Source organism: Balearica regulorum, chromosome 10, assembly GCF_011004875.1.
Source record: "Balearica regulorum gibbericeps isolate bBalReg1 chromosome 10, bBalReg1.pri, whole genome shotgun sequence".
In the NCBI taxonomy this organism is placed as follows: Eukaryota; Metazoa; Chordata; class Aves; order Gruiformes; family Gruidae; genus Balearica; species Balearica regulorum.
This window is the reverse complement of record NC_046193.1, coordinates 5,951,491-5,979,023: the sequence shown is the minus strand read 5'-3', so window position 1 is coordinate 5,979,023 and position 27,533 is coordinate 5,951,491. Positions and strand designations below refer to the sequence as shown.

The following is a 27,533-nucleotide window of genomic DNA, read 5'->3' as shown; positions in this document are numbered from 1 at the left end:
TCCCTTTCTTATATAAACAGTTGCAGTAGAAAATTATTTAAGCCCAGAGCGATTAACAAGGTCGAAGTGCTGCAGCGTGCAGAAAACAGCTTACTGCTTCAGCGGGGCTCTGTGGCAGAGAGCAAACACAGAGCCACGGCAGGGCCAGCGGTGCCGGTCCTACTGCGGCAACGGATTATTGCTGCGGCACGACAGAAGAGACCCGGGCAGAGCCGGGAGCCAAGCACAGGGCACCGCGTGCCCGACGGCTCAGCTGCTTTGCACCTTCAGCTAAACCCGACCTGGGCCGGGCACCGATTCTGTCGATCGCGGGCAGAGCCGCCTCCTGGGGCTGCCGCGCGGCATCTCCTTCGTCCTCATCCCCGGGGTACAGCAAGGGAGCTGGCTGCCAGCACCCTCCAATATATTTGGCCACACAGATTTCCGCTTAGAGCAATAACACCAAGTCAAAACAACCACAAAAAAACCTTCTTCTAAATCCACAGAACTTGATAACTCGCCTTCTTTTAATGAGATTTCCCAACTCCAGCTGCTGGCCGCGCAAATGTCCGATATCCCATCCGACCCGGCAAAGCAATGCTCGACTGCCTCTGCGCCACGTGGCGCTGCGCTCGGTGCTTTTCCCACAGCAGCGTTCATCCCTCAACGCTACACCGGAGAGGGGAGGGATAGGGCACCATGGAGCAGAAGGTAAGGCCAGCATCACGGCAAAGCGATGGTGGGAGGGAGCAGACCAGCTCGGGGGTTTTGCATTTGGCTTAGGTTCACGGAGTGATTTCATTCCTCGTGCAAAAAGACGTTCCCCAGACAGCCCACGCACGCTCCCCCGCCACACGCAAAACCATGGAAGAGGCTCTCCTGGAGATCAAGGAGCAAAGAAACCCAGCTAAGAAGCAACGTCATGGAGGACTCTGAATTACCCAGCATGGCCCAAACCCAGTGAAAGCTGGGCAGAAATATCAAAGCAGAAAGATGCCCGAGAGGACGGGCAGAGCTGAAGCATCGCTTGCGAGGGGTGGGGGGATGAAAGGAGACGGAGGGAGGGACTGGCAGACAGACGCGTGTTACTCACACAGGCAAAATTCATGCCAGTTAATAACATACAAGGCTGTGGATGAAAACAAGATTTAATTGCACACGCCAAATCTTTTCCAGCATAACTTAGGCTATTTCCCACATTCCTGCAGAGATAATGCTGCCTCTTCTCCCCTGGGAGCCTGGCTGGGGAGGAGGGGACACCCAGGGAGGGAGAGGGGCGAAGATATCCGCAAACCCACCTTGCTGCCAAAGGAGGGAAAGCAAAGCCTTCGGTGGGACTGCTGGCGTAAAGATAGCAGACCTGAGCAGGGCTGGGGGTTGGGTTTTGGTGTTTGGCTTTTTTCTTTTCCTTTTTCAGTCAAACATTTTATTTGCCATCAAAGGTTTATTCAAGTTGTCCAAAGTTACCCATAAATCTTCTGAGGTATCTTCACCAAAAAAAATTTTTTTTTTTTTTTTTTTTTTTTTTACACAAGTCATTTAAAAAAAAAAAAAAAAAGGCCTTGAAACACCAAACCTGATTTTTTTTTCCGTTTGTCCAGTGAACTGAAAAAAAAAAACAACAAATCAATTATATGCTCATACTGAGCCACAGGTCTGAGAAAGCCTGCTGAGGACTTATGGAGCTGACACCTTTCCTTAACTTCCAGCTCCGTGTAAGATCCTCAATTCCAGCGACACCCGCCTGTGTCAGCTCCCTCCAGGAACACCTACACCCCCACGGCAAGGGAGTTACCATCCATCTTGAGCTGTCTCCATCAACATTGGCAACTGCTCATATCCGCATAAATGTCACGTATGGCCAAGCCTTCAGAGAGGATTAGTTATACAGGACGACAGAGGCATCAGTATTACTCTGTTAGTATATGCAAAATAGACACTGAGCGCTCAGTTGGGCTGGGATTTAAAATTAATTTAAATTTAGTCAGTAGATTTAAAAAAAAAAAAAAAAAAGTTTTAAACTTATTCCACCCCCTGCCTCTGCCCCAAGATGTATTTGAAGGAAAAGCTATTGGATTTTTCATTCATGAAAAACTGCAATTCCCTTTAATTGTGCAGCCTTGGCTCTCAACCATACAGACCAGCAGTTTCCCAAAGAGTCCAGCTAAGCCTTGTAGTACAAGCTTTAGGTACCACCATTAAAAAAAAAAAAGTGTAATACACTATCAAAAAAAGGGGGGGTGGGGGAAGGGATTTCTGCATAGCTGACACCAGGTTTCTAGATTAAAAAACATAATAGCAGAAGCAGCTTCTTCTCCTGGTGTATTATGGCTATACGAGAGCTTTTACCAGCCATAGTAAAAATTCTTGTTTTCCATCTAGCACATCCCTTACACAGAAGGCTTTCACCAGGCGCGTGGGTATCTGACCCATTACTACGTCCCTCCAGCCCTGGTAACGTCCGTGACCAGAAGTCTTCAGAGTGGACGACATCCCAGAATTTGGAGGTTTCACCTCACTTGCCATATGCTGGGTTGAAAGCTACCACTTAAAAAAATAAAATACATAAACCCCATTATTATTCTGTCTCAGTTGACCTTCTGCCTCTTGTTTCTCTCCCATGGCCGCTGCACTTAAAATTTTATGTAAGCTGACCACAGCAAGGATGAAAAGGGTAAAGAAACCGATAGCCCATTACAAACATGGAGGTTCTCTCTGCAGCGTGTCTCCTACGGAAGCTGTAAGCAGTAAGACATGACAGTCATGGCATTCCGGGGCCATTACCGCACACCTCGGGTGGCGTTACAGGGCTCGAGGAGCGATAACTCCTCAAAACACACAGCCTCAAGTGCCCTACCGCTCTTCTGAAATGGCATTTGCAAATAAAGCATAAAGAAAACAGCTGATGCACGGACTGGGAAGCCACCAGCACGGGTGTAGCGCTGCTCACAGAAAGCCACCCGGTCCCCTTTAGGAGCCACGTGCGCAGCCCCCCCTTAAACCAAGCACCACTTCAGAGTCCTCAGGAGTGAATCAGCGTGAGCGAGGAGAGAACCTTTGAGGTCAAGTATTTGGGACTGCACTCAGCAGCTCTGTGCCTACAGGAGCCACACGCAAGGCAGCCCGGCAGCCCCGCCATCCCGTCCCCTCCTTAGCAGGGACGTGCACAGCACATCCCAGTGACCCACCATCATCTCAGCGGGCTCTGCCCGTGCTGGGGAGTCTCCACAGGGCTCGTCCAACCTAACTACTCTACACTGTTGTATGCACAAGCATCATCACCCGCCTTCAGGATCTACATTAAAAATCGCTCGCATTGAAAAAAATGATTTTGTTTCCTTCCCCTGTATATTTTACAGCCTCCTGTGCAACATGTGACAAGGGACATAAATGACTTTTGAAAACACAACACCATTTATCACTGCCTCTCCAAAGAAAACTACAAAAATGCTAATTGATTTCATAATTTGCATATTTGATTTTTCTTAAAGATGAGATAAAGTAGGCTTTAAAAAAAAAAAAAAAAAGGAAAAAAAGCAGCAGAGCTTCAAAAATATTTACTGCAACGAGCAGCACACCAGCAGACAAATCACTGCTGTTGCAGTCGGGGCCAGGAAGCAAAGCCTGTCCCACTCCTGCTCAGTGGGCGCCTGTGCCTCGCCACTGGTGACAGCAGCCCTCGCTCAGGGCTAGGGCACGTTTCACGCTTTAGGTGACCCAAGCAGTTCTGTACACGTCCACCGTTGGTTTGTGAGGCCGCACCACCGCTCCAGCTGCGTGGCTTCGGAAGAAAATGAGAATTGCCTGGGAAGACAGGAGCCAGGCTGTCCTTGGCCCCCATCCTCCCACGCTTCTGCACACCACAGATGGCAGCCCGCAGTCCTGGTCTTCTGTACGGAAGCTGAAGACATTCGCAGACAAGCCACCAGTGCAAGCCGCGCGCTGACAGCCCGTGGCCGGCACCACAAGGACGTACCACCGCAGCCCGGGGTCACTCTGCTCCTGGGTGGCTCGGGGTACGCGGGACAGACCCTTCACGGGCTGCAGTCGCACCTCTTCGCGTCCAGCCTAGGCGCGGGTAAGGCCGTTCCACAAATTACTACGGCATAGAAGCCTCGCCGCAAGCGGCCTCTCACAAAAGCACAGGAAAAAGAGGAAAAAAAAAGGGAAAGAAAATTAAGTTTTCTGCTTGAGGACACTTTTTTTTTTTTTTTAAAGCTGCCTTAGGAGAGTGTTTGTTTGGCTGCGAGCAAGAGACAATGTTTAAAAAAAAAAAAAAAAAAAAAAGGGACTCTGTCCTTTTCTCTTGCTGCCTTCCTGGCCCAAAAAAATAAAAGAAAGATTCACACAAACTTGAAAGGACAAGAGGAAAAACTACTTGCTAAGTAGATATACTGCCCCAAAGCTTATAGGGTTCTACACAGCGAGCGTTCTGTACAAGTGGCTACACTTCACGCAGTGTGTTCAGCCAAGAATGCTTCACTCTGATTCATACGCTTTGGTTCAGTGCCCAAATATTGCTATTTAATAAGGTTATTAATTACTGTGTTGTCTAATTTTTGCTGTGCAGGAACTTCTTATAATTGGCTTATTCCTTCAAGATGCTTAATCCTTTAACTATAATAGCACGTGTGTCAGCGCGCCCGCGTGCGTGTCTGTATGTGCGCGCTCATGGCCCCTCGGAGTTTTCTTAATTTCTTACATACCTGGGCTGTAAAACCCCACACGAGCCAATATTTACCCATCAAGGAAAAATAAGTTGCCTTTTTTTTTTTTCCTGAAGATACAACTTCCAGAGAGCACCCGTTTCCTTCAAAATAACCACGCTGCTTACTGGCCATGCCTCCAGACATTATCAAGTCTCCCACACTGTCATTTTATGACTCCTTTTTAATTTAAAGTATGTGCACAGGTGTTTATAGAAAAGAGGGGTGGGAAAAATTTACCTGCTGGACTAGTCTTTTCTTAATATTTGTCAAGACGTTAATCACCTCCACCAGCTGGTCTCCCCTATAATAAGAAAGCATCCTTGACGTTATTATAGGAGGGAAGGAAGGGACAAATGAATATTAAAACTATATCCCAAGGAAGATCTTTAAGAAACATAAAGGGGAAAGATAGTGGGACAGCATGTTCCACATTCAGCTCTGTCACCAAATCACCTTGCTCTCCTCAGTTCAAACACTAACTTTCCGCGCCTGTTTCTCTGTGCTACAGCAAGTGCCGAGCCTCCTACCAGATACGTCCCGACCCCAGTTTGATGCCCCAACAAGTATTACCGTACAATAAAAAGGATAACTGGGGAGTTTTCTCAACCTGCAGGATAGATAGAACTGGGCAAAAAAGTGAGGGGAAAAGAGTCTGACAATTATATGGAAAACTTGTGTTTCATTAACAGTTCTTGAGCACCAATATCCTTGTGGGAAAACCAACAGTAACCGCCAACTTGCCACCAGTGATATTTATGGTAATAGGAAAATTGTTCCTTAAATATGATTTCTCTATCAGAGAACAGAAGCATTAACCATTTGAGGTCTAACTCTGTCTAGAAACAGAACAGGTCATAGACACGTGGGATGGCGGGGCGTTGGGAATTCCTCTTCCACCCTTAGTCACACCAGGACATCTGAATACCTGAACCCTCTGCATGAAGTATCATCTCATCTGCTCTTTAAATCCGCTGCTGAAGGTGAACCCAAGATCCCCACAGTACCTTTTTACAGTTCCATTTTTCACCATGTGGTGAAAAATTTCCCTCTTTATCCACCCTAAATCTCACTTCCCTCTTCCCACTTATCCCACCTATTGCAACCACTGAAAAATTCTTATGACAAGCTCCTAAGAACTGGAAGATCATTATTCTATTGTATCCTTTCCCTTCAATTCTTTATTCTTCTACTCCAAACTTTTTTTCTTTTCCCCAGCTTTCCCTCTTTTGCACTGTTTTCTAAACATTTCATCCTTTTTGTTGCCCAGCTCCAGACTCTCCACAGTTTACAAACATCTCCAAAGGCTCATGCCAAAAAAATGAGACCAGGTACTGCAAGAGAAGTCAAACCCAGTGCTGTATGAGGAGGAAAACATCACGTCCCCAATCTTGTCCAAGAAACTACTGTACACGGCAGAATAAACGTGCCCTTCTGCTACGACAGCACTTCATTGACTCAAAGTTTGTGATCCACAATAATTCTCAAGATCTTTTCTGCCACATTGCTACCCAGACAGATATTCTTTATTCTGTATTTGAACATTTGATTTCTCCCTCTTAAGTGCAGCACTTCGCATTTGTTTTCACTGAATTTCATTGTGCTGATATGTGGCTCGCCCTTCAATTTTTCTAGATCATTTTGAATTCGGGTAATGCCTTCCAAAGTACATCCAACCCCTCCCAGCTCAGTGTCGCCTGCAAATTTTATAAGCGTATTTCCCATTCCGTTGCCTAAGTTATTAATGAAACTATTGAATAAGAGTAGGTCCAGGGCAGATCCCTGCAGGACCTCACTTGAAATGCCCTCCCAGTATGACAAAGAGCCACGATAACTATTCTTTGAGAGCTACGTGTCCAATCAAAATATCTTGAATTTCAGACTTTACAAAGAGCTGATTTGGAGCATTTGATATGCAAAGACGCTGGAGGCCAAAGGATAATTCAGTGAATAATTTAAAGCCTAAGAGTAGGTTTGAGGAAAATCGCAATCTGTTGGTGGATGATTTGCCAACAGAAAGAGGAAGGAGAAGGCACTGAGCGCGTTAGCTGGTACGCTTGCCCAGCAGTGCTGCGAAAGGCCCCCACGCAGGCACTGCATTCTCCTGATCAAACGCGGGCACGCGCCTCTCATCGATACAGCAATGAAAAGAACAAATGGCAAAGCGACCACAGTTACTATCTCCTGCAGACCGTACGGCAGAGGAGAGCGCTTTCCCAAAAGGCACTTCCAGCCGTGAAACCCATCATCAAGTTCCTCCCATCCTTATCAGCCCAGAGTTCATCTGCAGGCCACCACCCAATGACACGGCCATCCTGTGACAGACACCTGGATGTCCAGAGCATTATTTGCCAGGACCTCCACACGAGGATCCCCAAATACATTGAAAATGTGCAAGAATTAATCCTCACAGTCTTAAGGGGTAAATCCGATCTCAGCACATCATTGCCACCAACTCGTACTTCTCTAAGTGGAAGCAGAACAGGCACCCCGAGATGGTACACTAGCTTGCTGTTTTCAACTGGGAGACAGAGCAAGTTCAGCAAGAAGTCCTCTGCCATGCCGGGACTCTAATCGAGTCACTTACCCACCGTATAAGCAAAAGTGAATTTGGTTGCCTTACGACAGGAGTAAATGAGTTATTGAATTTACGTCTGGAGATCCAGGTCCACTGTTCCTGCTGCCGTGGTCCTGTGAATGGGCACTTCAACGGGTGGCTCACGTACTTTGACCTCTCGTGTGATGGTGGAAGCATCAGGACTAACACAAGCAAAATAAGCCAAAGGCAACGGCTGCCATTACTGGAGCTGTACTGGTGATACCAGCAACGTGCTACCCAAAACAATTAACTGCTTTGTTAGGAGCCAAGGCTAACCTAATGCCTTAGCCTCCCTGCTTTTTGGGAAGCTATGCTCTTAGTTTACATCTTGAAATGAGATCTCTATGGCACACTTGCTGATGCACATCAGGAGCGGGAGAAGCCCATGGGTTCCACCACGTTTGCTCTCTCGTCACGCAGGATTAGAACTGGGCTCCTGATCTCAAAGCCTGTCACAAATCTGGACCTGGAACACAATGAATTAATAAATAAGTGAATAGGTGTCAGTCTTACGAAGAACGCTACCTGCATAAATTTCACCCAGTGCAGCCACTTGTCATTTGCAGCACCCCTGGAGACCCCAATGGCTGGTAACTCTTGCACGTCGCTTTGCAACCCATTATACAGTTGAAGTTTTATGATAAAACCTTCCTTCTCGCTGACTACTCCTGCTTTACAGATGAAATCTGAGTGGAGGCTGAAGAGATCCCATCCCCCACGGCAAAGATAAGGTTATGGAGGGTAGGTCTTAGGAAGGATTTTGCAAGCTGCATGAATTATTAAAGTCCTTTATGATATAATGACAGACGTATCAGGTTATTTGTTTATTCTGTGTATAATTCATGACTCTCTTGGGAACTAGACAGAAGTAGGATAGCTTGTTGCATCTTCTTGTTCATTCCAGTAAATCCTCATCACCAGATGGAAGGCTGAACCACCTCAGAAGACAAAACAGCCACACCTTGCAGGATCTGCACTTCTGGTTGGAGAGGGGAGAGGAGCTTTTTTCACAGCCTGGAGAAACAGTGAAGCCATCACTTGAGTGCAGCAGGCTAGGTGGCTAGAAGAGAGTCCGGGTAGCGTTTCTGTATCGTTCCACCAGAACACTGTCATCTAAAGCATATGCAAACAGTTTTGTGATTAGATGCTATGAGCTGCCCCGTGCTCCTGTATCCTTGCTGAGCAACAGCAGCACCATCCAAGCCGATGCAGGCTCCTGCAAGGCTTTAGGATACTTCACAACAATCACCTCCTGGCTATGCAAGTAGTGAGATGCTGGACAAAGGAAAACAGTTCCCCTCGCTTGAGTCATTTGTCTAAAGAGTCTGGTCAAGATATGGGGCAAAACGTGATAAAGGAGTGCCACGTCCTGATGGCTGGCATGGAGTTTTGAATACGTACACTGTGGTCATCTCTCATTTCTCTAGTGCGCTGTTTAAAGGGTGAGGGAGACACGTTCTGCCATAGCGGCAACCAGGAAATAAGGGATTGACTAGAGCCTCCAAGAAGGAAGAGCTTCCCAATGCACTCTTGCTCACGCAAGGTCCTCCACCCAACGATACTCCTACCGCCGGAAAGGGTCATGCTACCACGGAGAGTTGCAGCAAAACACAAACGCAGCTGAGCCGAAAATGGCAAACTGGGTAAGTCTCACCAGCCACAGGACAAGGGAGGACTGCTTTCAGCATCCACCCAGCCCACGGCAGCCTTCAGCTGATCAGAACCAGACTAGGCACACAACGATTCATCTGATCCCTAAAACACAAACCACATTAAGGACTCTGAGTGAGGACTACTGACTAGTCAGACCTCTGCTGAACTCATGTCTACAACTTCTCTTCTTACCAAGAAAAGGTAGGATTAATCTCTGCCACAAAGACCTCCTGCCACAAGAGCTATTTAGGGGCATCCATTGCCATCAGTCTTCAGCCTCTAACCATGTTAACCCAACTCTCCTGGGGTTTTTGGAGCAGCCTCTCGCAGCATCATGTGCACCATTCCTCAGGGGCTTTCTGGGTGTCACTAGATGCCTATCTAGTTAAATTCCCCATCTTAAACAACCCCTCTCCCCACCATCCCCCTACCTGAGCGATTCCTGGCTCCTAAGAGAGCGTCGTAATCATTGTTATTATAAAGCACTTAGCGATTCTCACTCATTGCATCTCTCACCAGCCAAACACCCAGAACCCTGTTATTTCATATGCAGTCGCCTTCATTTGCAGAAGCTCTTCATTGTATTAGTCCCTTTCAGCAATGAAAGAAAAAAAGGGGTGGAGGTGGAGAACATTTTTTAAAAAAAATAAATAATAATTTACTGCATTTCATGCCATTACCTCACTACTTTGTGATACACATCTAAAAGCTGTCTGCAAGACCTCTCCTCTTGTAAGGTAGCATCCAGACATGCTCCGAGGCAGGGACAGTGGAAGCACGAAGCCCAGTTTGGTTTTGTGCCAGTGCTGCTGCATCACTCCGAGCACTACAGCAGCAGGGGTGACACCGTCAGCTTGCACAGGGCATCTCCTCTCTCCTTCTCTCCATCCAGCCGGGGCAAACACTGCTCCCTCCACAGGGAAAAAGCATTACGTACAATCTTTCCTTTGAAAAGGATACAAGCCTACTGAAATGGAGGTGACTGAACCACACTGGAAATACGCAGCAGGTACTACAGGATCTGCTCTACATGCTCAGGACGTCGGTCCATCAGGCTCAGTTTCCCCACCTCGAGCTGCACCAGCTTTCCACACTGGAGAGGACGTGCCTCCTGTCCTGGAGGACCCCATGGAAGGAGGATGCTGTGCTGGAGCACCTTTAGGAACGAGGATGCTGTGCCAAGCACCTGAGGAGTTCCCACTGCTGCAAGAAACCACCACTCTGCAGCAAGCTGTCTTCCCTCTCGGCAGGGACCTCTACTGGAGCCATCTACTACAGATGTGTCCCTTTCCTTGCCAGGTGCTCAAGCAAATGACCCAGCAGCACACCCACACCCTTGCTTCACAAGTATCATAGATACCGTCCACGTTCCCTCACCATTGCAATATTGCAATCAAAGCGCAGAGGGTGCAACAGCCCACCAAACATCATTTTGAAGGGACTGATCAACATTAAACTGTCAAATCCTCCTAATACATCTGACAAAAATATTTTCCGTCTTTTCAGGAGGGGAGAACTGAGCTAGAGGTGAAGCAGTAGTCTCAAATCCAGACAGACTTTCAGGAGCGGAGTCAGAACTGCAGCTCAACCTCCTGCCGCCAAATCTGACGTTTGCCCTTGGAGGCCAGCACTCGAACACGAAAGCAGGAGACTCGCACCCCCGCGGACACCCCGGGGCAGGTCTCCTCCCAGCCCTCACACACAATACGCTCATGTGTAACAAGAGATTACAAGATAATTCTCTCTTCTGCTTTCCTAAATGAGTATCGACGTTAAACCCAAAACCATCTGACATCCAAAAAGCCTATGAATATAATGCCTCGGACTCTTCTGTAAGAGAGAAAATCCCAGTCTCTAATGCGGTCCTCTCAATAGGGCCCATGACATCACCAGCCCCTTTCTATTTAGAATAATGACTTCTTCCACACGCCAAGAGATTTGAAATTACCTGTGAAATATATTTCCCTAGGCACAGGCTCAAGAAGCATGTAAATTACCCAGCTTAATGGCCTCTAGCATTTCTCTCCGAGACACACACAGGGAGTGGGAAATGTTCAGATGATATCTCAGGTACCATCCGAGGGGATAAACATCCAAGGGACGGTCAGGAGCCGCTGCTCTACAGTTCCCCCAGGAACCGGTCCCACTGGTGAGTGGTTGCCACAAGGACGCAATGAGCAGAAGAGATCCAATTCTGAATGAGTGCATTATCAGCACAAAAACGCAATTTTAAAGAGAGCATTTCTTGGGAAAGGTGCCTGATCGTAATTTACACGGCGCAAGCAGCCAACGTAGGGCTTATGCAGCAGAGGGCACCCATTTAATTTGCAAAAGCCCAGTGCTGAGCACGCTAAGCACTCGCCAGCAAGTCCTCTTGCCCTCCGCCCAACTGTAGAGAGAACAGCATGGCCCAAGCTCTGATGTCCAGGCATTTGCCAGAGATGAGTGTCCTTCAGAGAAGCTCTTCATCCACAAGGACAGTTCCCACTGTCCCAACACCAAAGAGAGGGACAGATAGTGTCCCTGGAGTCCGAATCCTCCTGGCCATGTTTCTGTTCTTGCAGCTGACCCTGATGTCTTCTTAGTACGTAGCAGAAGAAACATTTATCCTGAAACAAAGAGCACAGATTCATTTGGAGGAACAGAGGAGGAGGAATTACGTGATCTGGGTTGCATTTCCTGCTCCACCGCTGACATATTGGAGTCTCTGAAGCCTTAGTTTCATCAGCAAAATGAGCAATAGGGAAGCGTAAGTGCCGTTACAAAGCACGTGTAAAAAGAACGTTGTAAGGAGCGGAAGATGGAGAACAGGACAAGATGCTCATACGGCAATGGGAAGCGGGGACAATCCTAAGGGTGCCACAAAAGAATTACTTGTCTCCCCAGGGAACAAGCCTGAGGCACACAAGCTTTGCTCCTGATGCTAGCCAAGACTGACAGGTTGGTCACCTTTTAACGTGTAGTGGATGGAAAGTAGGCCAGAAGATCAATCGGGGATAAAAGAACACCTGGAAGACAGGCCTGGCAATGGAAAAATGGGCCAAATTCCTCAGTGTACATCTCCTCAGAGCAAAGGTGTAAGACAAGGTCTTTGCCGAGACTCTTCCGAAGTGAGAATCCGCCCTCATTCTCAGCCACAAGCACCTTGCTAACCCACGTACTGCCAGAAGCTGTGGTATCGCAGCAAGATTAACACAGGAGCAATTTTAACAACAAGAGTTTCCGAGCTCATTTCCTCACCCACAAGCAATGCCACCAAGGGCTGAAGTCCGTCTGGACTCCTCACAGCTAGCTGTGCTCAGGATTAACTACACATCACCGCCAGTAATGCAAGCACTCCGCTGTTAGAAGATAAATACTAAACCCGAACATCATAGCAGCAGGGGAAAAAAAAAAATAGAGAAGGAATGACATTGTAATAAATACTGCAGCCAAGTCAAATGAGGAAGCAAGGTTAATTTCATGTGGGAAATCAGACAGAAAAAATACTATATACTTGCAGTAGCCCTTGCTTTGCTCGTGGGATCTGGACTTTTGTGGCGTGAACGTCACAACTTCCAAACATTTCACCAAACTGCAGCTCACCCAGTACTGCAGGCTGGCTGCTCTCCTGCGGGATGAAACAGGGCTCGCATCGCCGATTCCACCCAGCCCCTGAAGCACCAGGCTTTGCATGTGAATCCTTCATCCAACAAGGGGCGTACGTTGTTAAGTGGAGGAACTGCAGGTATACGCATTATTTGTGGCCCCAACATGAACCTCAGGTGATGCAACCGCTGGAACATCTCACCCGCAGCCCGTGGCAGGTCCCTTTCCAGCTCACCACTGCCGCCGCCGCCATGCAATCACTCTGACAGTTCTCCATGAGAACAACGGGTACCATTCACTAAACCTTTCACTTCTGCCGCTGCTTGACTTTCTCTGGAAGGAACTTCCCATGACAGAACCCTCATGCTACCTTGTGGGATCTAATAATAACTGAAACGGCACAAACATAGCAATAAGCAGATTTAACTAAAAATGAAAGTATTATGCAAGCCACCATAAAAACACCACATCTTTTTTTCTGGCAAGCGGCAAACCTACTCTTCCACCAGGCAGCTGGGGCTCCAGAGGGCAGGACGGGGTCTGGCAGCCACCTCCCGATGAGAAGGCGGCCAGGCACTCGGTTGCCTAAGAGTCACCCAATAAGTGGCGTTTATTAAGTGGCCTTTATAAAAAAGGGCTGCTTTCAGCACACGTAATCACATTCATAACTGCACAGACCAGCAACGCTTTCAGCACGAGGCTCTAGCTCGAGTGGTGGCAGGAGAAGAAAGGCAGGAAAAGAAGATTCCCACGCACCAGCCTTGCCACAGGCGACGCTGTAAGAGGAGGGGGAAAAAAGGTACGGAACAGCTCAAGCAGCCACAGCGGAGAAGCGAGACCTCGCGCCAAGCCCTTTCGTACCCGGCCGCCCCATCCTCGCATCTGGGCGAGGAGCACGGGGAAGCCGAGGGTACGAGGATGACCTGGGGAAAGAGCCACATCTCACGAAAAAGAGCCCCAGCCCCTGGCAGGCGGTAGGAGCGAGACAGAGCTGGTTGGATTTTACTCCAAAGTAAAGACTAGATCAAAACAAATAAACATAGCGAGGAGCAAGTGACACAGAAGGCTTCAATTTAGCCTTAAGATGATGGGTAAAAAGGAGGTATTGATGTCAGAAATGCCAACGCAACATTTTTGTTGCCGGGTCAAATAGGCATTTAGGTGCTAAATGGGGTTATTGAGCATGAGCAGATAGCAGATGCGTTAGATGCGTTTCTTTTCTCCATCTCACAATAAAAAAAAAAAAAATAAAAATCACATCAGAAGCAACCACAACCACCAAGATATTTAAAAGTTAAAAGACAAAGGCCTGAAAGTTGTCCCCAGCATAATCCCCCAGCATCGTTACAACAGGGATTAATTTCACCCAGTATCAAAAATTTTTTTTGATGTTTCTCAGCTTTTAAATCTAACAGAGCCGTAGCAGAGTACAGCAGGCGAGACTGACAACAGCCAATTCTTCTGCATCGTAACAAATCCGGCACCAGAAGAACAGCTCGACGACGAGCAGTGCCACAGCACGCAGCCAAGGAGGGGCAGGAGAACAGCCCTGCCTCTGCACTGGGGGGGCCCTTTCGGCCAACGCTCTTTTGGTCTGCACTCTTAGAGGTGCTCTCATTCCGTGGGAGGCAAAATAATGTCATCAGTGTAGTCACTGATCAACAATTATTAAGATTTCCCAGCAAACAAAAACAGAATAAATAAAAACCAAGAGCTGCATGAAGAGAAAAAAATATTGATTTTTTTTTTTTCCCCCATACTCACGTAATCTACCCTCCTTCCCAAAGCAGGCAGGGGAGGAAGGGAAAGCAGAATGCCCACGAAGCTGTGACGCATGCCTGGCTCACTGTCCTGAAACTCTTTTCAGCTTGCAGGTCTTGAATAATTAAATGCTGTTTCTTCCACCCATTTTTTCCCCTGGTATGCATGGCAAGCTGCTGTGGGTGGTTTACTTTTACCTGGGCAGTGGGCATCCCTCCCTCTGCAGAGGTCCGGGAAGCACATGAGCCCACACAAGATATTATTTATTTTATTTTTTTCTCCCCTTGCCGATCCCAAGAACATGACACTACAGTCAATGCTCAGTGGAGACCTCTAACTTGTAAGACTTGCCCAGACGTGAGGAAATGGTACTTTGGCTCCTCCTTCGTCTACTGCGTTCGTTACGGAGCAATAACAACGTTCAACCACTCACAGCCCAGAATCTGACTCAATCTTCACCACCTGATAAAAGCGGCATATCAGGCGCTTTGCTTGGCTTAAGTGCGTCTCTGTTTTGGTGCCCGTGTTACGGCTGCCACAAACCTGGCTGTGAGACCCACCAGCAACCAAGGCACTGTGTTCATCACCCTCACTGTGTCAGACTGTAGAGAAAGCGTTCATTGGCCACAGTAAAGAGACATTATCACATAAAATTCAACAGAGATGAGAATTCGAACACAAGAATGTCTCTGATTCAACAGAAATCAAATCAGTGAGAGCTTTACACATTTTTGAAGCGTAAAGTAGCTTATACAAGGTCAACTCTGAAAAAATATTTAGAAATGCGCCTCTTGTTTTGTTTTCTTATTTGGTGGACAAATGTGAACTCAGACTTTGGATACCGGATTCTTCTGGACCGAAGAACATGAAGTGCCCGCTGGAGAAGGAGCAGACTGACGGCAAGCAGGCTGGCAGCTTGCAACACGAGAGAAGTTTCAGGACCCAGCTCCGTTATGAGCTGAAAGGCATTGGTACTTATAAAGGGAATCGTATCCTCATTTGTCACTTCACTGGACATGGATACGACACTCTTTCCCAATTCTTTCCACCAATTTAACAGTTTAAGGCGTAACTCTGTGCTTGGAAGGCCAAGAGGCTCGGAAGCCTGAAAGCGTAGGGGAGGCTCTATTTACCCCCAAATGAGGGGCAAACCTGCACCCTGCCCGCCACATCACCGATTTTTAGCTCCGAACTGGTGTTGCAGCAGGGAGCGAGGCGAGCCGGCACAATGCCGCCAGGACCACCCTCGCTCTCCCTGTGGGACGACGCTGCCTCAACGCTCCCGCGGACCACACGTCTTCCAGGTTCTCCTGAGCAAACCCCTCCGGTCCGCAGCCCTGCACGCTCACAAGCCTTCCAGCCGCCAAATGCCACGCAGAAAAGCCCGGCCAGTTCTGGCTCGAACCTTCGCGTGGTGGAACTCAGATAAGGAAACCTCCACGAAGTGAGTGCATGCTTTAAAGAAACTTCCCCTGCAAATAACATCCCTACGGCTGGGAAGCTGCCGGCATTTTGGCCATGAGATTTTCACCCTTCTCTGTCCTTGCGTCTGTACTCCCCCCATCCTTTCTCCCCCCACCCTCCCCTGAAGCATAAGGTGCTTTCTAACACCACACAGCTTTGTGCTCCAATGCGCAGCACGATCCAACTAATTCGCACTTGGTTGCTCTGCACACCTCATCATTTGCACATGAAAACAGCAGCCTCTCTCTATCCCTCCACTCTAGGCCTATTTCTTCCTCCTCCTCCATCCCCCACCTCCCATACCGTCTCAGCAAAACTCTACTACGGAAGCTGCAGTGAAGAGGCTCGCATTACCAGGACTTCATTGCTTTTACAAAATTTACTAGCACGCCGTGAAGCCTCATAAATAATTCAAGATAGACAACCTTTGTCAGGTAAATGAACGTGCCTTCCGTAATCCATCACCCTGGGTTTTCTATCAAGTGATACGCGTACTCGCTGTAGGCACAACCCAGACTGACTCATGAATTCCCCAAGTGTCGGTGCAGGACAGGGTAGCAGAACGGTTTTGGCACCAGTAGAAACCAAGGAAACCCAAAGTCTGCTCAGGGCTTCTGTGGATTCATAACAGATACCTACTGGTGCAAACGTAGCTCCAGCCTCGTCCATGGGAAGAGCAGCTCCATTCCCACCCTTCATGGACAATGAAAGGACAGTCATGGTTGCAGGAGCTGGCAGGAGACTTATTCTTATTAAGGATCACCTTTTCATTGCAAGAACTTTGGGGACTTTTGACATAAATCAGAGCTAAAAATCACGTTGCATCCCGAGGTTAGGTTTAACTCCACACGCTTCAGTGGTGTCACTGCACAAAGGCACTTGGCTCGTTAGGGATACGCAAACTGAACTTGTGTTTTGGCAACCGCGCCCAAGGCTTTATCATCATCAGAGCCATTGCACTAATGGTTTATATCCCTATTTAGCACCCAATCTGATTACTATCAGCAATTACCTCCTCTGGAGTTCTGGGCTTCACCCAGAAGTGAGGGGAGGAGGCCTGGTCCTGGATCTCCTGAAAGGCAATCTCAGGTGGTCCTGGGAGGAGGTGCGCTGCACAGCAGCTCCTGCGCCGTCCCCACCAGACTGAGACGCGGCTTCCGAGGAGTCCACGCGGTAGGCTCATTGCAGGCAAGAATAACGACCTTGCGCAGAGTTAATGAGTAGGTACAGAAACCACAGACCGTGCAACCTTTGTCTGGCCTGACCGCCGTTCAGATCCTGTGTCTCTCGCCCCGCAGCCCTTTCACCCGTCTCAAGCTGATCTGGCTAAATATCCTGATTGCTCACGCATCATCGATCAATGCGAGAAACACTTTGCTTTACACTGGAAGAATTAATCCTTTGCTCTGGGTATACACCTTTTATTTCTTAACATACTTATGACCAAAAGACAATGGCCGAGACAGAACTGGAAGAGTCGTACGACTGTCAAAGTTATGAAGAAAAGCCACACGCATTCTCTGAAAGATCGAATGATTCAGCCTAAAAAATCCCAACCATGTCAATAGATTGTTGATACAAACCAACTCTCCAGTAACAACAGGTTGTACGACCCCGTTCCCCACGCAACCCAGCAATAATAAATTTGAGGGTGAAGGCTACATTACAGGAACAGCTCTAAAACAACAAAGTACCACCAACACCCCAGAGAGGAAAAAATAATTTTGCTAACAAAACCCATTTTGCTTTCAAGAGGCTCCTGGAAAAGTAAATACCGAAACGTTCAGACACTGTCCTTTCTTGCTGAATATTTCACTCAAGTATTTTGCTTGGTAATGACTTTTTCTTTTATTTCATCCCACTTGAGTGTTTCATTGGCTGAAAAAAGCATTGTCGAAGTGGTACGGTTTGTGCACATGCACAATGTTACAGTGCGCAGATGCCCCAGCACTTAAGCCCTCAAGAGCCTTTCCGATGGCTTTTGAAGCCAAACGCCAGGAAGCTCGTTCAAGGATAAATTTTCAGGTTTCCATTTAGACCCTCCGCAACCACCTTCAGCTTTTAAGGGGCTGTTGCTCACATGCATGCAACGCACACGAGGCTTCTTTACAATAAAGCTTCTGAACTGTGCCTCTCAAACACCAAGCACGAGCCCGTTTCTACCCTCAGGTCTACGTGCAGGAGCCTTATTGATTTCAGTGGGAACGCACACCCTCTCCCAAGAGAATTTAAATTAACAATTTTTCAATGTACACAGTTGAAAAACCTGAAACCACAATCTAGAAGGGGATCGCTGCAGGCAGGGTACAGTGCTGAGGTGTCACAAGGACGGGCAAGAAAGCGGTAAGTCACTGCTCTGTGATGCCTGCCCCGTCCCCATGCAATGCCTGAGCAGGACGCATTCAGGAACAGAAACGGAGAAAATCTTTAAAAAATGCCAAAGAAATATTGCAAATGGCTTTAAAAAACCCCAACATCTGGTTCTCTCCCTGGGGCTGCTGTTCCACCCGCAGGCAGTTCAGGGTGCCCCTGCACACCCCAAAGTGGATTCTGCCACTGATGCACAGGGACACGGGGTGTTCCACTGGGTACCAGCTCCGATGAGGCTGCTCAGCCCTCGCAGGGACGGAGCGACGTTATCTGTCAGTCACTCACCGGGGTAGGTTGCCCTCCCTGGGAGCTGTCTCTCTGCTCAGCAGAGTGTAGCAGAAGACAAGCAGGGCCATCTCCCCACTTCTTCTCTGTGCCTTTCCAGACAAGTTCCCTTCCCAAGCATCAAAACCGTAATTGGAAGAGATTTTCTGACTGCACAGCAGGTGGGCAGTAGAACAAGAGAAGCAGCTTCCTCTACACGGCATCCCGCAAACCCTAAAACATCCAGTCCTAATAGAGTTATTTATTTCAAGCCCTGCTAGCCCAGATGTGCCACCACTACCAGCATCATTAACCTCATCTGGGGTGAAACGACGTAAGTACGGATCAAAACCTGCTAAAAGGAAGCCGTTAGTTTGGCAGAAGCAGCCTCAAGCCCACCCTCCAGTGGTGATGGGCACCTGTGAGGCCTTGCTGCTCTCAGCAGGAGCCTTCGCTGTCCCACAGGAACGCTGGTAACACCTCCAGCGTGCTGCCCAAGACTACCGCCTGCATCTGGCAAGCGCTAAATCTCATGCCGGAGAGGCAGGACCGGACCATGGTCCCCACGCTGGTGCTTTCCCCTGCAGACATCCCCATCTCCTCCGGCTGGCTGGTCAGAGGTGCCCCGCAGAGCGGCGCCGAAGCCAAGCCTCGCCAGCGGACGCGCAGCAATTCTGCGCACACCTGCTTCCTCACAAGAAGCAAATGGCTCGCCACCCTCTAGCAGATGGCAATTTTCTTTCAAGTCCAAGTGACAAAAAGCCTTTCTGCAAAGTGAGGAGGGGGGTTGGTCCTGCTCCCCGGCAGCCACATTCTCCAGCACCCACATGCACAAAATCCCCACTAACGGGAGGCGGCAGCAATACAGGTGCAGGACTCCCCTGATTGACCAGGCTTTCAATCATCTAATACCAAATCTCCCAGAAATTCAAGCAGAGGTTGTGACTGTGCTGCCACAGGAATCCCTCTGCGTACTATTTAAAAGAAAAATTAACTGCGACCAACAGCCTTTCTTTCCACAGCCATTAATTCCGTTGACCACAGAGACGCACGTTCTTGTACGTGACCATTCCTAAAAGGAGCCTTGTCAGTCAGCGGGCACCACCTCACGCGCCCGCCCCAACAGGTTTGTTCCAATCTGGGATTTTGCTTTTTAAATCTCAATGAGAATTTCCCTTTTGGACAACTGGCTGAGCCGAGCCTTCCTTAGCTCAGCATAAGATGATTAAAACCACGCTACCCGGGAGGACAGAGATAATGTGGAACACCAGCGATTTATCAGCAACGGAACCAAGAATCAACACTCAGAACCCCTGACGATAATTAATACAATCGTAACCAAAAATTAAAAAAAAAATAAAAAAATTTGTTATTTATTTTCTTCTTTTCCCCCCTTTAGGCAAAACATCCTAATCATTCACCCTGCTGCCTGTCAGAATGAAACAGTTCTGGGGCTGCTTAAAAAAGCAGCCTCATTTTTGAGAGTCCTGTAGTGAAAGATGACTTAAGTGATTTACAGAGAAAACCTCCAAAGACAAGCAAGGCTTCTAATCAATACTCCGAATCATTCGCTGTTGTTACAAGGGTGCACTGTCCAAAGTAGGAGAAAATTGGCTCATAAGGGGAAGAATTTAGCAGCCCATCTCAGCTGCTGACTGACAAATCTTGCAAAAAGATTTAAGTTCTATCCAGAGTCTTTAAAAAGAAGAAGGGCACGGACAGGGAGCTACTCAGGGAGGAACGGTCAATCGAACAGTGTTGTTCAAGCCTTGGAGCCGCTACCATCGCACTCGTTACTCCCCTTAAATATTTATTTCCTTCCCGAGAAACAATCGTGGCAGCCCTAGGGCAGAGCTCGCAAGGCATTTCAGCCCACATGTCACAGCATTAACCTACTGCCCAGCAACTGTGCATCATCATCATCATCAAATACCCATTCCTGACTCTTCTCTGCGTTCACAAAACAGGTCATAAAGGGACTAAAACGAACGAGAAGATGCCAGGTCAGGCTGAGGTCTCGCATCCCTTCTACATCTCTTCTCCGGATGCAGCCAGGCAGCACTACTTCCCACCTTAGCGGTCCTTTCAGGACCATTCCTTGATATTTGCAAGAAACGATGAATTTGTGCCTCTGGGTTCAGTTTTTACACATCTTGCCTCTCTCAGTACGGGATCGGGCCCACTCTGATAAGCCCACTGATAAGAGAAGCACAGAGCTAACAACATCTACCCTAGTAAACCCCATCGCATTATCTGGAATAAAACTGCTTCAGCTAAAAAGCTGGCACCGTTTATTAGAACAATATAGATAATAATCAGTCTGGGTGAGGAAAGGCCAATGCGTTATTTACAAATTATACACCTCTCTTAAGTATGTCTCTCCTGGTATAGAAACCTTCTTATAAAACTTTCTGCAGTTAGAAAGAAAGCACAACTCCAACGTGTAAACTGGTACCCAGAAGAGATTTATTCTCTAATATGATTCTGCCTTCCGAATTTAAGGGGAGAAAGCAACAACTTACAACCCCTGAAAAGCTGCTGAAATATCAAAAAACATCCCACGAACTTTATCTGTGCTTCACCACGTACGTAATCCCCTTTACTTCTATGGGGAGCTCACGGAAGTAAAGATTATTCATGCGACGGCAACGCTGGATCAGGCCGTAAGGCTGAGGTACTTGGAGGAGAACTGGCACGTTCCCTTTCCTCTCCTCCCCCTGTAGGTAGACATTCCCCAGGGTCTTATTCTGAAGAATTTCTGTATTTACGCGACAGCAAGAAAAGGGAACCCACTGGCTCCCCAAAGTCAAAGATATTTAGAAATGTGGGTACGAGACCCAAAAGAATCCAGAAGGAATCTGTTTGAATGGGAGGTATTTCTAAAATAAACACGGAGTGCAACCAACCATGCCTTCGGTGAAGCCAGATATTAGCACGGTAAGCTACAGCTCTCCCAAATAAACAACGCTGTTTCTTCTGCCGATCAGCCTTCTTTTTAGAAGGCCTGACTACATGCCTGTAAAAAATGTACTTTGAGATCAAAGACGTTAATCTAAAAAGGCTTGCAAAAATACTTCTGTGACATATGTATATATAACGTACTTCTATTCTTAAGCAAATCAAAAAATGACAAGAAAATTGTGACATAAAGCAGTGCACATCCACCGGGGCAGCACAAAGTTAAGGGCAACACTGCTATTATTAACTCTAGGTCATTGAAATCCTTCCCCACCTTCAGCAACGCAGACTGTAAGGACACGGTGTCAGCCTTCACTTTGAATCGTCTGGATTTTTATTAATTTTCTTTTTTTTTTCAGTTTTGTGTCAACAAACCTCAGCATTTCATAACGGAGATGACAGCCTCTTAAAATATGTCTCGGCAAGATTTCGCATGGATGCGTGGAGGGGGACGGGGCTTCAGGGTTATCGTGGTACGCAAGAGAGCTGAGCGTGTTAGCAATTATCCCCAAACATTAACTTCCAAAACGCTCGCTTTCTTCCAAAAAAATAAAAACCCAAAAATATCTATTTATATCCTTCCTGCAGCGACTCTCCAGTCCCCCACCCCCTCACCCAAACGAGCTGGTTTCCGACTTTCACTCGATTACAGCCGATTTCGGTCGGTCCAGAGGGAGGGAGGGGAAGAACCGCCAGCTCGGACAGCCTGTGGAACTATCCACCTGGTATCAGCTGATGCTCAAACTCCGATGGGTACGGCCGGCTGTGGGTACCATATTGTGTGCTTGAGACGGGGAGGGGGGAAAAGGAGGAGGGGAAAAAAAAAAAAAAAAAAAAGTCCTCTTTCTTCTGTCCCCCCTCTCGCCACATTAACGCTTCAACAGCCGCCCCGCACACCGGCACCCGCCGGGGAAGTTTGTGCTTTCCAGCAACTTTGGGTCCGTTCCTCGCCCCGCCGCTCGGGCAGGGAGCGGGCAGAGACCCCCGCGCCCGACCGCATCCGGCACGGCACGGCACGGCACGGCACGGCACGGCGCAGCGCCGGCCGCGGGCACCGGCAGCACCGGCAGCGCCCGCCACTGCCGCTCCCCCGCGCGGCGCCGGCAGGCCCCGGGGCGGCCCCGCGATGCGCCACCGCGCCGGGCCGAGCCGAGCCGAGCCGAGCGGCGGTGACGGGGGGGGGGGGGGGTCCCGGCCGGGGCGGCGGCACTTACGTGTGCTGCTGGGGGAAGCTGTAGCCGTGGGCGGCGGGGGCGGCGAGGAGCAGCAGCAGGGCCAGGTGGCCGCAGAGGGCCGGGGCGACGGGCGCCGCGCTGCCGGTCGGAGCCGCCATCGCCATGTTTCCATTAACGGCGCGGCGGGGAAGGGGCAGAGGCGGCCCCGCGGGGCGGCTCCCCCCGCCGCCACTCGTGCGACGAGCGCGGCAGTCCTCGGCAGGGGGGCAGCGCCGCGCCGGCTGCGGGCACCGACCGGCGGCCGCTCGCCCGCTGCCTCTCCGCGGCGGCCGGCACTGAGCGCCCGCGAACCGCTACTTTCCCTCAAATAGGCGGGCAGGCAGGCGCCCCGGCCCGGCCCAGCCTCCTCCCCGCCCGCCCGCCTCCCTCCCTCCCTCCGGCCCCCCGCGCCGCTCCGGTCCCCGCCGCCCCGCCGCCGCCGCCGCGCATGCGTCCCCGCTCTCCGTCCGTCCCCGTTCCCCCCCCGCCCGCCGGTCCCGCCGCCCCCGGCCCCGCACCGGGCTGGCGCGCCCCGGCCCTCCCGCCAACACCCACCGCCCCCCCCGTCCCCCGCCGGCGGGGAGGCAAAGGCAGGCGCTTCCCCGGGCGCTGCCGCGGCGGCGGGTCCCGTTCCCCCCCCCCCCCCCGCCCCGACCAACGAGGGACCTCGTGGGCTCCTTCCCCTCTTCCACGCGGGTGCTACCCCCCGTGGATCTGTCACTGCCATTCTTGCCGGGTACCGCGGTTTTCTTCGGGGCCGCCTCCCGGAGACGGATCGGCGTATGGGAATCTCCCGTTACGTTAAATAATAATAATAATAATAACAGCAGCTATGATTTTATTTATTTTTTTTAAACACACTCTGACTTTGGGGAGCGTTCGTGAGCGCGACAAGAGGGCAGGCTAAAAATTCAAAATAACAGAATTAATAAACGCAGCCCCAAACCACCAGGGTTTCTGAGCCAGACTTTTGAAGGCCTGGATTTTGCAACGCTGTCTTCTGGGGAGCTGCAGTGTAATTTCATCTTCTCTAAATCCAAACTCGAGCTGCTCGGCTTCACTGAAACTCACCGCTGGCGACTCACAGGGACAGCTGGCAGAGGCAGAGGCAGGATCGCCGTCCACGTGCTCTGCGATTCCCTCCCCAGATAGCCTAAACCTGGACAGTCACGGGCCAGGCAATTCGTAGGCAGCACCACTTGGCCCTCTTTAACTTCAGAAAAGGTGTAATATTGGCACGAGCGCCGGTATTGGCCAGACCTTGAGGAAGAGCCTCACAAACGTCAGCGCTTTAAAGAGGCAAAGGCTCCTTGGTCCTGCCCACTAGAACAGCAAGGCACAGCAGCGGGACGGGGCGGTTTGGATCCCAGCACAGAGGTTTAAAAGCCTTCCAGCACGGGAGAGGGTAGCATCTTGATGGGGAGAGGTTGTTTCTCTGAAGCGTTCCGTGCCCTGGTTTGCAGGAGGGGTTTTCTTCTGCTGATGGATGGAATTGCCTCCATCCTTTGTTTCTGATGAGAGAAAGAAACATTTTGGAGTGACACAGACCCAGACTCAGATTCCCGGTACGCCGGGAGCGTCGAGAGCGCTGCCTAAATTCAGGTGGTCACATGCAGACACACCACGAATTTCGTGCAGCGAGGAGCACTGATTTGTAAGTGGAAACAACGAGGATTTGATGCGCTGACTCCAGCTTGAGCTGGTTCACAGAGACAATTCTTTTTTTAATGAGGTAGAGAAACACTATCGTTTTCCCAACTCATGTTGGAATTCGGTAGTAAAACCCACACTTGAATCCAGAAAATTAGACTTGCAAAAACATCAGACACTGACCTGATGTGTGCAACACAGAGATGGATATGCGCAGTAACTTAATACTTCAATAAAATACTAAGAAATACTTCAATATTGCCTCTCTAGCTCCTGTACCGTGCGCAGACTATGACTATTCTTTGCACACCCTTCAGGATATGGTCTGGGTTTGCATCCTATGTTTCAGCTGCACCTACTACACATAGTTTAAGCCAGGTTTGCGTGGGCTATTACAGTTGAAATCACAGTTACTGACCTGTGATACGGAAGTTTCCAATTTACAACCTCCAAGTGTGTTTCAGCAGTGGTAAGTGGATAATCTGTAGTGTATACACGGGAAACAGAGCGACAATATGATAAACAGGTCGTCCACTGCTGGCAGAGTTGGCAGCAGATATAGTAAACACTCTTCATTGTGTGGAATGTGGCTTTCCAAACTCTTCAAAGACAAATTCTGTTGTCCGTTTCATCCATACTTTCTTTCCCAGAGGACCTGGGTTAGCATCTGTCTAACAGCTAAAATTTAACTCAAGATACGGGCCCACGGGGTCCAGATTTCAGGCTCCTGTTCTAACAGGATACCCAGGGTCTATGAGGCAACATTGCAATTGCCAGATATCCTTTATAATACGGGATTTTTCCGCATTATGCAAGCTGATCCTCTGTCCTGTAAGAAACGCTCAGGGACGCAACTGTGTATTGCCACAGCTACCAACTGCTTTTCCAAACGCCCGGCATCCAGCAGCTGGCTGCTCTACAATTGCGAATGCATCGCGTGTACGCAGCAGCCCCAGCGCTGGATGCTCCAGCCTGGCGTGCCTGAACTGTGCACGTGTACGGAGCGACGCTCCATCGCAGGCACGGTAACTCGACACGTTCAGAACGGCGTGGGCGATTTATTTCTTTGAGACGTGGCTCTCCAAAATCCTTACAATTGTTTTCTTTTAATCCAGATAGCAGTATCCTTCAGAGCAATATTTGACCTTGTAGTAGTCTTACAGTAGGAGCGGACCTCTAGATGTCAAGTAATTACTTTCAAATGTTGCTGTTTGGGTTTGTTAACAGTAAAGCCGTGCCTGACACATCCGTGGTTTTAAAGAACAGTCCTGCACTGCTGAGATGGACATTTTGTTTTAGTTTTGTCGTGGCTGGTTTTTTTCTTTGTTATTTCGAATGCTTTTGACTATGTTATACTTGTTGCTGTGATCTCTGCAGTCTATACGGTTAGTAGTAAGCCGCTTGCAAACAGTCTTAAATGTAAAGGGGTAAAAAAATGGAATTAGCCAAGATACATGGCAGGAAAAAAGTGTTGATTCACAGCTGCAGGCTGCTAGATTAACCCTGTCACCTCACAACCAAAGCCTGTTTCTCAGGGCACAAATGTATATGAATTTATCAGGGGGCTCCTTTTACTACCATGCTTAAAAATGCTGTAAGTTTATTTTCCAAGCTGTGCATAGGAGAGAGAAACATTCAGGACCTGCATAAAACTATGTATTGCAAAGACCATATGCTAACAATTTTCAAAATCAACTGCCCTAAAAGGGAGGGAAGTAAATCAGCGGAGTCGTCTTCTACCCGGTGTTGAGAATGACAGGAAAGACAGCGTTGCTACACATATTATCCTTCGCATCTTCTGCAGCAGGCACTGCTACGCCGTGCCCTCTGCGAAACGCTGTCTAACCTGCAGCACCGAGCACCACCAAGGCACGCAAACGCGGGCTTGAACACGGGCTTCAAGCCATAGCCTCCAGAGCAGCGTGTAGCACGTCAGCGTAGGTGCTCAGAGCACGCGTGAATCAGCCTAAGGTTGCAGTGAGAGCACCGTAATCTATACAGGACCCCGTGAAATTCAGCACGGTACCTGAAATACCGACAGGGTTGCAGCAAAACAGGCAGCACCACTGCCGTTCTCCCACGTCTTTTAGTGGAGAAGCCACGTAGGAGGAGGCTGTCTAAGTTGTTCTCATGGCTGATTTATTTGCAAATGCAGGTGAATTCTAGAGAAGGTGTGAGTTTAACTCTCCCCTGACTGATGGTTTCACAGGAAAAATGTGAGCCTGTGCAGTCAATAACTGCTGCATGGACAGGTTTCTTTCCTTACTCCTTCAGGTAAACCAAGTTGAGCCTTGCCCTGAAGCGAGATGGGAGAGCCATCCGCACTGTCCTCGCAAAGGACATCCCCTTCGTGTAGACCGAGCAACTGAGAGCCATGAGACAGCGAGGCTGCTCCTTCCCCCCCACCTTAGCAATTTACAGTGAAACGCCGCCGTTAGGTATTTCTGATGGGCAGCTGCAGGGGAGATTCCAGCATGTCTGGGGGGGAGCACGGCTCCGCACAGCATCCCCCCATGGAGCTGAGTCAGTCCCGGGACACAGGCGTCAAACTTTAGGCAGGTTGGCACAAGCACCTGGCTTGGTACGTGAAAGGTAGCTCAGCAGAATGAATATATCAGTTTAAACGTGAAGCATCGTCATGGAATTTGTCCAGATCCACACTTGCGTAATTGCTAGAGCAGTTTTGCCCCCCACAGTTAAACACGCGCCCGTAACTGGAGCAAATGTGTACCTACGCTCTTGACAAATCAGTTGCCGAGGGAGAGGTTAGAAAATGTTGTTGACATACCATTAAAGGGAGACAAATAAGGGAAAGAGGTAATTAAGACTGAGCAAATGATAATAGCTAATACACATCCTGACTTCAGAGGTTTATTCTCATTCAGGGTTCTTAAACCCGAGCTCCTCAGCTGATGACGTATAGGGTTGCTTGGTGCCAGATGTTAGTGTTTCAGAAAGAGGAGAAAAGAATGCAGTTAACGTTGATAAAATCATAATAAGTAACTGTTGCACTTGCCACAAGTCATGGAAAGCCACGTTGCGTCTCAGAGCCCAAGGAGAAAGGAAACACCATCATGGATGTTTGCAGGGCTTCTGAGCTGGAGCGAGTAAGAACCTGCAAGATCAAAGAGGTGTCCTGAGGATACCACCACGGACGGGAAAGAGAAACAGCGCAGGGACGAGATAAAAGCTATTCCAAAGTCCTTCGCCATCTGTCTCCGAGGGGCGCTTGCCTGCGTATTTCAAGGCCTGTGCCGCCCTTGCGTTACAGAGCCCGTAGACTGTACGTTTAGAGACGTGTGCGGGTCTTTGCCCAACCTGATGTCA

The 27,533-nt window shown here is 49.1% G+C and overlaps 1 protein-coding gene across 2 annotated transcripts in view; it reads right to left on the bottom strand.

The window, feature by feature from the left end:
* CACNA2D2 (calcium voltage-gated channel auxiliary subunit alpha2delta 2) overlaps window positions 1-22,917 on the bottom strand; it is a 222,084-nt gene extending 199,167 nt beyond the window's left edge. For both annotated transcript variants that reach the window (XM_075762895.1, XM_075762896.1), the window contains exon 1: window positions 22,557-22,917. In XM_075762895.1, coding sequence (XP_075619010.1) covers window positions 22,557-22,681 — 125 coding nt within the window. In that variant the 5' untranslated portion in view covers window positions 22,682-22,917. The remainder of the gene's footprint in view (window positions 1-22,556) is intronic.
* Window positions 22,918-27,533: the final 4,616 nt, after the last annotated feature.